This window comes from Haliotis cracherodii, unplaced genomic scaffold (assembly GCF_022045235.1).
Source record: "Haliotis cracherodii isolate W230 unplaced genomic scaffold, xgHalCrac1.p SCAF_18, whole genome shotgun sequence".
NCBI lineage: Eukaryota > Metazoa > Mollusca > Gastropoda > Lepetellida > Haliotidae > Haliotis > Haliotis cracherodii.
Genome location: NW_027266273.1, coordinates 3,307,688 through 3,321,265, shown reverse-complemented (window position 1 = coordinate 3,321,265; position 13,578 = coordinate 3,307,688). Strand labels below are relative to the sequence as shown.

Genomic DNA, 13,578 nt, shown 5'->3' with positions numbered 1-13,578 from the left:
CACCACACCACGATTCATATCATTTAAGAGATCGACATGACAGGAAAATGTTCTTTGCATTATGCAACCAAAGGCAGAAATAACCCGTTCAGGAAAGCATGGCACGGCCACACTTGCATTGCTCCTGCACTGAGCCGACAGACTGTCTCTGGTGACAAAATATCGACCTCGGGCTTCAATCACTGTCTGTCCTATCACGTGCTGTGTGCGAGTCTCGAGCTAAATGCCTGCACGTGCGTCCATCTTTCTGACTGTCACGAGGTTGTGAAAGCCGAACGAAATGTTAACCCTTTCTCTGACTCTGATGATACATTCAATAAACACCTCCTCCTCTCTCCCTCCCTTAACTCTGTGGCTTGAGGCCTGCCCGTGTTACTCTCTCCCCATCTCTCTCACTCCCTCCCTGTAGCCGTGTCTGTGGATAGTACTTGCACTGTAAGCAGCATCCTGGTTCCCATACAGCGCCACTATGGGAATCTGCAAGATGGGGATATACGGAGAGGCTACCGTTGCTTCAGGTGGAAAGAGGGTTCCTTAAGATGACTATGAGACAAGGGAGCGACAAACAATACGGTGACTACGCTGGGAGTGAGAATGGAACTTGAATCGGGCGACCTCGATCCGTGGACCAGCGGTTAGGCTTTCAGCCACTGTATTTTTACTCTGCAGTGTTCACTCGCTCTATCTGTGCTTTGGTCCAAGTAGTTATTTTAGAACCGTGGTTGAGTCGGGTGTGAGGCTTGGGACGGATGCCCAGTAGGAGGGCGGGCGGGCGCTCGACCCACCTCGACCATACTAAGGTTGTCACAACGGAGCCACCATGCCGTCCATGGTCAGATTTTTTGGCGAAATAGCAGCATCATCGGCAACTGGAGCAGCGCCATCGTCAAGGGCTAGTCTACGGAGAGGGTCTGAGATTGGGGAACGTTTGGAGCATACAATTCATTTGACGTCACACTCGTCAACGCCGTCGGCACATGACAGTGGAGGGGGTCCCTCGCCGTGAGTACCGAGTCTTGTCACCTTAAAGGCCTGTCCCTATTGGCTGGTTGAAACGCCCGCGCTTTTATTCCCGATACCGTCCGTCGGTCACTGGTGTCAATTACGGTCATCTCATATACACTATGTCAAACCTATTTACACCATTCTCTAAAACAGCTTCCGTTTACCTGTATGTTATTAATGGTACTGTCAGATATGCTGTGAGATGTTGCTTTTTTATCAAAATAACAAGAAGCACTTGTTTGGTGCCAGGTGTTTTGCTTCATTTTTAAACGGAAACATGGCCATTGGTCCCTCTTCAGCCTCATCTAAACCATGCAGGCATCCTTGTTACCATCATCGTTATAATAATGCAGGCTGTCATTATTTACAACAATATCACAGGTACAGATGTGTGCAATGACCACGTGACCGATCCCCTGGACGAGATAAACATAGACCGGGCAAGTTTTCACTTGAAGATAATTTAGGGTTTGGTGTCGCTGTGTAGCGATTTTTCTTAAATCTGGCTCCAATTGGCCAGTTTTAGAGGAAAAGATCAATTCATGGGAGATGAAAGCCACAGGATGGAGATTTGTAATGCATGTGTTGCACGAGAGGAAGAGAAAGAGTTTTTCGTTTGATTTGTATGTTTCTGATGAGCAGGAACTACTTTCAATAATGGCTGCTTATCTTGAAAGGGCTCCATACTTAACGTCAGTTTCGCTGAACAGTAAAACGGTCAGTTCCCGTCCGATAACGCCAATGCCAACGGTCAAGCCATCGTTTACCTCAGCAGTCAGAATCTTCATCTGCTCTCTGATTGTTTCGAGCAGGTGGGTCAGTTGTTGAGACTGGCGAAATTCTCCACGGTGCAAAATCACATTTCTAAGTCGTATCCCATCTCAATTTCTAGCTCTTGGGTATTTGTATAACAGTCGTGAAGAATTCCCAATTGAGATGTAGCCTTAAGCCACGCCCTTATCGATTCCCCGATAATACTTTGACAGAATGGATACCATGTTATGTTTTCATCGTAAATTGTCAAGACATTGCATCATGCTACAAACCAGATTTTGATAATGAAATCAAAGGAATCTTTAAACAGAATTTGTTCTGAAGAGGAACGTAAAAGTAAGATGGCCACTTTTACATCCTTTTAAATGAAAATGATTTCGATGATGTTATGTTTCATAACAAGCATAGATGTATGAACTATGTCGGAAAAAGGGAATACCATAGAGTATGTTAAATACATATTAGGAAGGTTCACTTTCATGTCTCGGTTTACCTCAAAATTGGTTTTAAGCGAGAATTATATTACATCGAGACGAAAAGCCCCGATAATGCTGGAAAACAACATCAGGGTCACGAGCTGCCCACGGCGCGATGGAATCCCGGGCATAAAAATGTTCTAAATCATCACACACTTCACCATTAGGCATCTGGGCCACTCCCGGAGTCGAACGATCAAAGAAGCTTGGTATATAAATGCTGTACATTCGTACGTTTGTACTGAGAAGCACTCCACTCTCGACAAAGCTTTATGATTTGTAAAAGTAGTAAGCTCCACAGCAACCTTTGAATTAATTATCTTTAAACACCAATGGTCTGTTTCATAATCAGGCTTCAGAAAGTAGTTTATTACCGGGCGTGGTCGAGAATATTTTACTATACTGAAACATGAAATACATCGCTATGTGTTGTTGATGACAAAGAAGCTTTTGTTACGTATTCATATAATTTAAAAATTTTAAGGTCCATAACTTGATGATCAGATTGGTGTTGTTATTGTAGATGGTTCAACCATTCTTGTAAACCCAAGTCAGGTTCTGATATCTCTGGCTATACCATGATGTTATTTATCATCACATTTTGGCTCTGCAAGGTTTTGGCCTTTTTCTGGGCGATTTTTGCAAACCCGGAAGTCTGTCAATCCACGAAGCATGAATGGATGGTTTTATTCTGTTGACATTCAGCACGTGTTGGACATGTGTAGCGAGTTGAGAAAAGGGGTCACCTACTCCCTACAGCGTGCGTGTGTGTGTGAAGTTATCTACTGCAGTGTGCTGACACCTGCGGTTGTAAACAAGGAGCATGCATGCATTCGGACATAAACATTGGATAATTAACCTCTGTCTTACCTTATTTCCTCTCAAGTAGTCACGGACGTCAAGGAAAAGACTTCGACATTATTTTTATCGTAACTTAGTTCGCGAATTCTTTCATCAGAAGAAACAAGCTGCATAATTTGCTTTTTACGTCATAAGTTGAAATAGAATCTACTTTTAATCTAAGATGATGAATATAACACGTTTCTGAATTGTAACGTATATTTAGCCTCATTCTGACAGAAAAAATATATGGGGAAATATTTTATGTTATGCGTTCTACACAGCCTGAAGATAGTCTGTAGTTGAACACTGCATTGAGAAAACATAAAATATAATAGTATCAAAATGTCATTACCTAACCGCCAATGAGTTCTATTTTATGATGGCTCCTCTTGATCCAAACATGTTTGAAAGGCAACATTTCGTCCATTTTGCCAAGTATAATGATGGAACGAGCAGATTGCCTACACCTGTAAGTGATGAATAATTGAAAGTGTAAATATTCTAGAAACAGCTCTGCAGTATGTATTTTCTCAGAGAGACCAGTCGTATAAAGCAACGCAAGTCGCTGTGCAGAGTTGTATCCCTTGGACGTACCAGAAACTTAGGATCGGCGGTTCGAATCCTGATTATGATGTTTGTAAGCATCATACCCGTGCTCGTGGGTTTCAACAAAGTGGTAAACGTTTAAGATCTAATCACTTCACGGGATTTCCTCCTACAATAAGCTGACACGCATTGGTGTGACTCGAATACTGTTGAAAGCGGCCTTAAACCAAACTCACTCACTCAGTTCTGGTTGTAAACTGCCAAAGTAGATTTCATTTAATCTTCTGCAGGTTTTAATTTGCAGATATGCTGTTGACAGACTGTGATATTAGCATCATGTTAGCATCCCTGTTTGACTCGAGGATAATGTATGTTGTCTCTCGTTATGATTTATGACCCTGTGACGACAAAGACAACATCTTGATTATACTAACTGGCGGGGAGACAGGTCAAGGGCCATTTTGATTGATTGCAATGCAAACCAAGTATGATCAGCTGTCAAAAGCTGGAAGATATTTGCAAGTATCTGGCGTTTGTCTTTAGTTGTACGGCCGTTTTCGACGCACTGCTATGGATTTAAATGCATATTAATAAACCTGTGATAGATTTAGAAATGAGTGTTGTGGTGAACCTTGTCGCTTCGGTGCGAATACTCTGCGAAGTCGGATATAGATTGTACCTTGATTCCCTGAAACGGACAACATTTGCTAGAGTCCTCCGTCAGACTTCTGTCGGTCCTCCCGACAGTTTTTGTCGGTCTTCTGAAATTATTTGTACATAGGTTCAAGCTAATGTTATACCGATGTACGTATATGTTTCGACATACGTATTCAGTTTATACAACTTTACAATATATCTCAACTATATATCTGAAACTTGTCTTGTCCCCCACATTGATCTGACAGAATTTAAATGTACTGGACGATTCTTAAAAGGAATTACCTCCCTTGACTGAGACGTGATTCGCCGTGAGGTCAAATCCTTGAGCATGGATACATAAATTTGCTGGTGTCCCGTCTTTTGTGTTAAGCTCTTGTGACTGGATGTCGCCTTTAATGTTGATAATTATCGATTTTCCAATATCATACATACTGTTGTCTAACAGTTATGAGGAATCATAATTTTGGAAAAAGGAACAAAATGTTCAACAGGAAGCAAATGTTATCTTCCAACCTCATTCCAATAATATAATTTTGGATCAATTTTACCCAGTCCTTCTTACGAACGTTCGTATGAATGCTAAATGAAATACTCCTTCAAAAGCTTGATTCAAAAGGATTTCAAAGCCCACGAGGGCTCTTTACAAACTAAATCATTTCCCTGGCACTAAATGTTAAACAATAATATCATCGTATAAGAATTTGAATTCATACGCCAAGCACAAGCCACGTTCTTATTTCCAAATTTTCAATCTGACTTGCAAATGTATCACCATCGCACGTTTTGATAAATGGAGGTCAAAGAATATCGATTTGTTGCAAGTCTGAAACATTTTTTAACAAAAATCAATTTCAGAGAGCGACAGAAGATGAGGCTGTTAATGATGGCACATTCCCCACTTAATGACAACATCCTCCCTCTTCCTACCACACCACCTTAATCTAAGGGGAGTTAAGCTGATCATAACTCACTCTGTTTACTCTTTGAAGTAAATTATTTTAAAATTTAATGGCATTTAAGAGCGTTCGCACAAAGACTCCTCGACCATGCTTCATGTTTAGAAGTATAATCATAATGCAGACAAACTTCATCGAACCAAATGTTCATAAAACATCCATCTTTCACTTTGTTGTAATAAACATGCTTGCCAAATAGTGAATCTATGATATTTAAAAGCTTAAAATTGAGTTTAAATGTTTAGGCTTCAACCACTTGTTCAATTTTTTATTTTACGTAAATTGGATCTGCCAGAGATTGATTATCATGTATTGTCTCCAGGACTGATGATACAAAGCATGATCACATTGACTTGTTTTTGCCTTCATACTGTGGTGTTTTTTTATGAGCTTTCTCTCGTTGCGTAAGAACAGAATATAGTCCTTATACATATAAATTAAAAAAACAGAGCATTATTGTCGGTTAGGACGGCGTTGTTTCATAAACGTTAATTGGTCTAAAGGAAGCAGCTCGTGTTACATCTGGTTGCTATGACAACAGATTACAATGTAACTTTGGTCTTACAATGGATTATATCTCATGAGGATATATATGATTTGATTATTGCGCTTTTCATATGTTAGGGACGTATCGTAGTTTAGGTAACTAACATCGATCTGTACTGTTATGTTTATGTGTCGTGTCTTGAGAAGGTGAAGGAATATAAGGTGTCAAGAAACTGATTATTAAAAAAGAATGTTTTGTGTTTCTCTTAATGTTAAGATGAATTTGTGTTCACTATTTCGTAATGAAGTTTGAGGCTCACATGAGAAACAAAATTTCACTGTCAGATTCTAAAAATGTATACCTTTTTGTCGTTTTGCTAGCATTAGATTAAATTCCCACTTAGGTATATAATATTAGAGACATATCAACTGGGAATCTTTTGTCATTTGTATTTGTTTGGCATTTCAAACTGATTGTTCCTTTCTCTTTGGACAAGCTGATAATCAGGTTGTTATGATCTGATGAGACACATGCGACCAGAAACCCGATATTGTAAACTAATTCAGATTTATTGCAAACTTTGAATACCCACGTGAAAGGTTCCTTATGAAAAGGATGTGCCATGTCTCAGAGATATAGGGCTATTGGGCCCAAATGGCTCAGAAATGGAGATTCACAATGCTCTGAATGGGGACACTGGCAATCTGAAACGCTGCAGTTAGATAATTTGGATATCTTTAAGCAATGAATGATTGGTTGTCCTTTGTGGCGGGTTCTATTCATCACTAAAATCCAAATTCACAGTGCTCCGCAACTTCTATGATGGGAGGTGGAACACAATGGAGCACGTTTCTGACCCGTGGTCTAAGAGTTGTGTTCAGTAGCTGCCAGGATTTGCTGGTAGTAGGTTCCAATCTGAGCATGGTTCTTGGTTTGGTGGGCAGGGCAGAATTACCTCCCTTAACTGTGTTTCAGAATCCGAGAAATGTGTGATTGAATTTTTTTAATTAATTTTAAAATGAATTTGTCTGTCACCACCCTACCTGTGTGTCATTACTGTGTTCAGCAATCCATTCATATAAGTTTCACAGGTAGTCTGCCTTTTACCCCTAATGAAAGCTGTTTCGTAGGATAATCGAGACTGGTTATTCTCTGGCGTTGATGTTTAATATTAGATTTTATTGAGTGGACCAAAGTGGTAAACGTCTCTGATCTGCTTCCCTTTCCTCCCACATAAAGCTGACACGCCGTGATATAACTGAAACACGATTAAAGTGGTAACAGCCTCTAATTAAGGAACATCCTCCTCCATGGATGGACATTCGTCTTTTTGAATATGAATGAAATCAAATGGAAAAGTTGGGACAACTTTAGTTTCTTGTGACATGCGAATTAGAGATAACGAACAGACTAGATTTTTTAAAAAAATAAACAATTAAAAAAATCTCTTATAAACAGCGGTTCTCAGGCTACCATCTACCCTATGCTTCTGAAAGTGCACGAGGAGATGACGTCCTTTAAAGTAATTATTTAACCCTCCATATACACAGCATAAGCCTTTACAACGGACATGTTTAAAAATCGTCGGGTACCTGAAACTAGCCACGTTCTTTATCCTGCATTCGTTATAATTACTCGAAGTAATAAAACTCTCATGGGCAGTTTTAGTGAAAGATCCCCATGTTAGCATGTGCCATATGAATTAAGCTTTCATCTCTTGTGTAACGTGTTTGCCAGAAATGTGTGGGTCTCTTACATCGTACGTGTACAACAGGGGGTCCCCAGTGTTGGCATACTCTATTGTTATTAAATGTTGATATGTTCTCAGACATTTTGCGAGGCATGTTGTGACCAATTAAATTAATTATCCTTATGAATTATCTTTCTGCATATATGTGAGAAAATAATTGTTGCATCTATTCAAAATTATTCTAAGGTAACAAATATAATCTTTTAAACTATTTAATTACTACTGTATTAAAAGTTCAAGAAATAATAATATTTCATTTTTACTCACCTTTGTTACTCTTCTCACTGTCTCGACACAGACAGCTGCAAAACTGCTGATGCGGCTTTGAGTAATTAATATCAACTCATTCACTTCTTAACCGTGTGGGGCGAGGAGGTAGCCTAGTTGTTGAAGCGTTCGCTCGTCACGCTGAAGATCCGGGTTCTATTCCCCACATGGGTACAATGGGTGAAGCCCATTTCTCATATCCCCCGCAGTGATATGACTGGAATATTGCTAAAAGCGGCGTAAAACCACACTCACTCACTCACTCTTAACCGTGTATTTTATGATCCTTCGTATACATATTAAGTTTTATAGTTACACGGAAAGTCTTTTCGTATAACTAACCATAACGTATCAAAGTAAAACTTCTGTTGAAAAATCCTCTCGTGAATGTGTCATGACTTTAGTTCTCTGCATTTACTAATACTCAGTACGTTAATGTTGAGAATATCATTTGAAGATCGTAATGCCGTCCTCCCAAAAACACACACTTCCTGAATGCTACAAGAAGTTCTATGGAAAAGAACGGATTTTGTATAGGACGACGTTGTCCCGGAACACTAATTTCCGAGCTTTAACCATGCTTTTATTCATGAAGAATTTCCAGAATTGTTTGTCTAAATTGTTCCATACTGTTCAGATCATTGCGTCAGAATCTTTAAACTTATTTAGTGAGGAAAGTATTCTCAAAAAGATATCAGCTTATCTATAAGTAAGCCTTGAGGCGATGGAGATTCTTATCTTGTATAGTCATTTAATTGTAATCTATATTGCCATTTCAAAGGCAATTGATGACAGCGCTCCATGACCATATGTCCAACGTGTGCTCAAATATTGTATGCTTCCATCACAAAGTGGATGTTGAACTGAGGATTTATGTGATGGAGTTTACAAAGACTTTTGTGCCAATACCGTTGTCAAACAGAAACTGTTTTCAAACACAACGCTCTGCAAACCAGATCAAATTGAGCTAATAGCTGATAAAGATCTTGTGTTCGTTTCGCGAGAGTAAATTGTGATGGGCAGAGATCGTGATGCGACTGTCAAATCGATCGATCGAGACTTGGATTTAGTCAGTCCCCTCCTCTCTTCCAACGCTGCCCACATTCCCTCCATCGCCACAACTCCCTCCCTTCCATATTCCTCCTCCCCGCTCCCCCTCTCAGGCCAAGAGTCGAAGACCTGCGCCTTGCCGTATCACTCCGCGCAGCTGAGGCGGTAAATCGACGAAACCTTCCGAGCTTTGATTTTTCAGTGGCGATTCTAGAACTCTGGCCGTGTCCAGCCTGCGTTAACGTGACAGCGATCGAACGGCCATTGTCAGTGTCCATTGGTGTCTTGTCTACGGACGCCCGTAGTGTCTCCTTTACGTGGAATATGGGATGGACTTCGTGTATTATCTTAAGTTGGAGTTTGTGCCAATTTTGACTTCTTTTGGAGCTGGTTCCAAGTATTACGGAAAAGAATTCAAAATGGTCTGGACTTCTCAGATTTGGTGGTAGGTATTGATTTATACCTGTTCGACTCAGCATGACACGTGCGATGACAATGCGAGAAGCGAGCTACCTAATACAAGATACAAGATGTATCCCTTTTAGAACGCCGTATTGTTTATTTTTTCATACTTACATACCATATTGAAATTCCATTATCACGAGTTAACCTGTAAGAGTCAACTTCCTTTTGATAAGTCTGATCATTGTTGTTGAAAAGAAAAAGAGATCATATATTCTGAGGAAAACGTACACTTTTTTTCATTGTTTCTGATGGTAGGCGCCAGACCAAGTTTACAGGATAGAAACCCCAGACCCCCTTGGTTTAGTTGTTGATGACGTCAATACCCCCTGCTATATTTAGATCATAACATCCTCTGTGAAATGGCCCAAATGCCTCGCGCCTCGATGTTCGTGCGCCTCAAGTTACATTCCTGTAAATTTTCAGACGTTGAACAACTACAAACTCGCGTGCCTGCCTGTTTGACTCAAGTGCATCGGCCGGGAGGGGGTGGGGGGTGGTCGAGAGTACAGGGTCCTGGCCTCACCGTGTAAACAGGCTCTTGGGAGGAGCACTAGGTTATAAATGAAGAAATTATCCAACCTTGGAGTTAATGCGAATTGCATGTAAACAAAACTATTATCAGACAGATTACAAGAGTATGGATGGACTTTGATAGGTTACAGGTTTCATTTGGCGAAGAAAAAAGAACTTTAAAAAGCCGAAGGAAATTACTTCAGAATGAAATCTGTGTGTCCTTTGGGACTTAAGTCCAAAGATGATATAAAAGTTTACAAACATCCCGTTTGATCTTCTGAGAGGAAACGCAGACTCTTATATACTAGAATACAATGTGGTAGCCTAGAGATGAGGTGATCCCACTTGAAGACACAGGCTAATCAAGCGCATGTGTATACATATTAAAGTTTCTTAAATGCATGTGAACAAGCAATTGCTATGAAAGAACAAATGGATAAACAATGTGTTTTATCCCTTTGGTTAAAGTGAAGAAGTAGAATAACGCTGAAGACGCGAATGATGGATGACGTATAACTGGTAAGTTTTACAAAAACTACATTTCACGAATTTCCAAATTAAACCATTTTAATAGCATTAGAATTGATTTAACTACAAAATCTCTTAAGTTCAAAAGTAACGATATTGTTATTGTAATTTTACATTCAACCGCTATAATTGACATTTCATTGGCAACCCATTTAAATATCTCTGACGTTTTCAAAATACGAATGTGATGAAATTCTTTTTTATATATGTCAAGTGGCTCCGTGTTTCTAGAGGCTGTATAAATATTTTAGATAACCTCCGAAACTGACATTAATGTTTAGTTTTTTCCGTGGAATTTGAAAAGAACTGACGCCAATGTGGTTTCATATATAAATAATTTAAAGACCTAAATCTGGGATTTGTAACATGATATCATTTCAAACGTGAACGTTACACTGATGACTAGAAATAACCCATCCCTATAAATATGATGATAAATAAAACATGTTTCTTCAGAATACCTTTCATAAATGGTAATCAATTAAAACTCAATAAGTCAATTTGGATTCGCTGTTACAAGTTGGTACCTTTCTATGTTTCTGTGGTTCGTTATAAGAGAATGAATGGTTCCATTAACAACGATTTAAGTACTTCACAGTACAGGTAAGTCATTGTAGGTAGAGGTGAAAACGGAGGTTAACGTCGCGTTTGAGAATATTTTACTTACATAGCGACGTGCATGTGCGTGTGGTATGTGTGGCTGCTTGTACTGGTCCTGATCTATAATAGTAGGTTGATAGTGCAAGCCCCCTGAGATACCACGTCGCAGTTAAACATGTATACCAAACTCAGACATGTTGCTAACTCCGAGCCGACCTGTCCTTGTTTTATCCTCTTAATGCTAAGCGCTAGGCCGGATAACGGCAAGTACTCTTTTAAAACGTCTGACATGGACAAAAGGGACAACCACTGCGCTATCCATGACACTGCAGGGGCAGTGGTAGTAGATAGAGGTAACATTTAAGATCATATTGTAAAAACTACATAGTATAGATTATAACGCACATCATCGCTGGACTCATACACTTTCAACGATCGATACGGATAACGAAGCTCATATTCAATGACAGTCATGTTTCATTGTTCGAATGACATTGTATAAATGACATGACTTCCACAAGACCGTCTGACAAGAGGGATAAATTGTTTGATAGGCATTACTTAGAAGTTGACGGATGACAAGATAGACACAATTTTTATGGATAACAACTTCTTTAATACTGTAAAAGGCGACGTTTCGGTATAGATCCTTATACCGTTGCTTTACAGTATTAAAGAAGTTGTTATCCAAAATAATTGTGTCTATCTTGTGACAAGAGGGATGACTTCAACTTTCTCTTTATATGGAACAATATTAACAGCTCAGGCCTTTGGTGTCTACAGTAACAATTCAAAATGCTCTTTCTACGAATAATTCAAAGAGCGTCATACGACTTTTGAAGAGTTACAACAATCAGGTCCCCAGTAAAACTTTCAAAATGTTTTATGGTAGACATGTGGTGGACATTTACACAACTGGCACATCAGTGACCAAAACGCAATACTTCTTCATTTTGACTTCCCGTTCCCGTGTTTGTTCGGGTGAAAATTTGCCTTGGCTTAGCATGTGTTTGTTCGGGTGCTACCGAAGGGGCAGGTTATGCTCACATTTTTGTCAACACCTGGTATCATCACTATTTGATAGTTATTCATAAACACTTGCTAGTGATCGAGTAATCGAGATTTCTTATAGGTTTTGTCATAAAACTGTTCTTCCATGGACCCATTAGTCAAATGATGGATACACACCGTACTCCGTTCATTACTCATACACTTCGTATCAATACATTTAACAGGAATACTAGTACATAACAAACCATGTACGTATCACTATTCAATAAAAGACATCTTTTAAGGTATCCGCACATATTTCTAATGGATACATTAATACCATAATCATTTCTTTAGATGCGTACATAATGTTCTATAACTTCAGTCAACTAACGTTTAAGACAAAAGGAACATAATTAATAGGCCTTGTAGTGTAAACTTATACCTTATACTTATAACTGCTGTTAACACCGGGTAGATTTGTAACCACGATGAAGTTTGAGATGAGCCTTAGAGTGGCTACAGTACAATATCACTCTCCAGACCAACACAATATCCCGAGGCAGTAACTCGCTCTTTTGTTACTCTTCCGTCTTTCCCTATTATAATCAATACACTGTATTTGCAGTAGTGTACACATGTTCATTATTCAAACGTGATCAAACGAAACCCTTTAATGTCACTTCTCCTAAATATAAATGTCGTCCTTCTTTTCATTCATTGCCATCCTATTCGGAAAAGAGTTCCGTTCTGCACCTGGACGTCATTTGTGGAACATAAAAGTTAAATAGTTGGTTTCTTTACACATCAGAAAAAGCAATAATCTCCATGTTTCCTGACACAAAAGTCATTTCAATTGCCCCCTGTGTCTGTGTGTGTGACGTAACTCATCTTCACATCTTAACATAGGGCCCGTGACAAGTTCGTCTCGCCTCGTTAGATCTTGCGCGTATTGATTTGCTGTCATTATATAGAGGCGTTTTCAAAGACATCTCAAGCATCATTGGTACTGTATTGCTGTATAGGGGCGCCAACGGTCGTTTTAACTAGTGTTATCAATCCCATGCAAACACAGATGTTCTTACTGGAACTGGTTCTAAAACCATTACAGTAAAACACTTCCTTTGATATTGTTTGATGATAAAGCAACAGCACAATAACTACCCCCGACCGTGCTGACATTTCGTCAAGTTGATCGTGGTAGTAATAAGATCGTGCAGTGCTCACAAATGATGTAAGGGAAATGGAAACACGGGGACAAAAACTGATTATATGTTGATTGTAATGAGTGAGTGAACTGGGTTCAATGTCGCTTTGAACAGTATTCCAGTTATATCACGGCGTGGAAGCTTAATAAGGGAGGAAAGCCCGACGTGGTGCAGGTCTCTGAGGCTTACCACTTCGGTAAAACCCACGAGTACGGGTGTTATTTAGTGTGGCTGTTGATACATGAGCAATCACCTTCTTCGTTGATGCGGGTCAGTCGGGTAGCCTAGTGGTTTAAGCGTTCTCTCGTGACGCCGAAGACCCGGGTTCGATTCCCGACAATGTGTAAAGCCCATTTCTGGTGTTCCCTGAGGAATTGCGTGAATATTGCTAAAAGCGGCGTAAAACTATACCCACTCACTCTTCGTTGATGCCGCCACATGTACAGTGGGAATTAGATAT

General features: G+C 39.6%; 1 protein-coding gene across 11 annotated transcripts in view; it reads left to right on the top strand.

Moving 5' to 3' along the window:
- Positions 1-13,578, top strand: part of LOC139465674 (innexin unc-9-like) — a 101,198-nt gene that overhangs the window by 60,371 nt on the left and 27,249 nt on the right. Inside the window, exon 1 of one of the 11 annotated variants that reach the window (XM_071247430.1) lies at positions 415-1,002. The exons of 8 other annotated variants lie outside the window; for them this stretch is intronic. In XM_071247430.1, coding sequence (XP_071103531.1) covers positions 821-1,002 — 182 coding nt within the window. In that variant the 5' untranslated portion in view covers positions 415-820. Of the gene's footprint in view, positions 1-414; positions 1,003-9,040; positions 9,260-10,305; positions 10,312-13,578 lie in introns of those variants that run through there. 2 more of the 11 variants (XM_071247432.1, XM_071247446.1) reach the window with 2 other exon arrangements.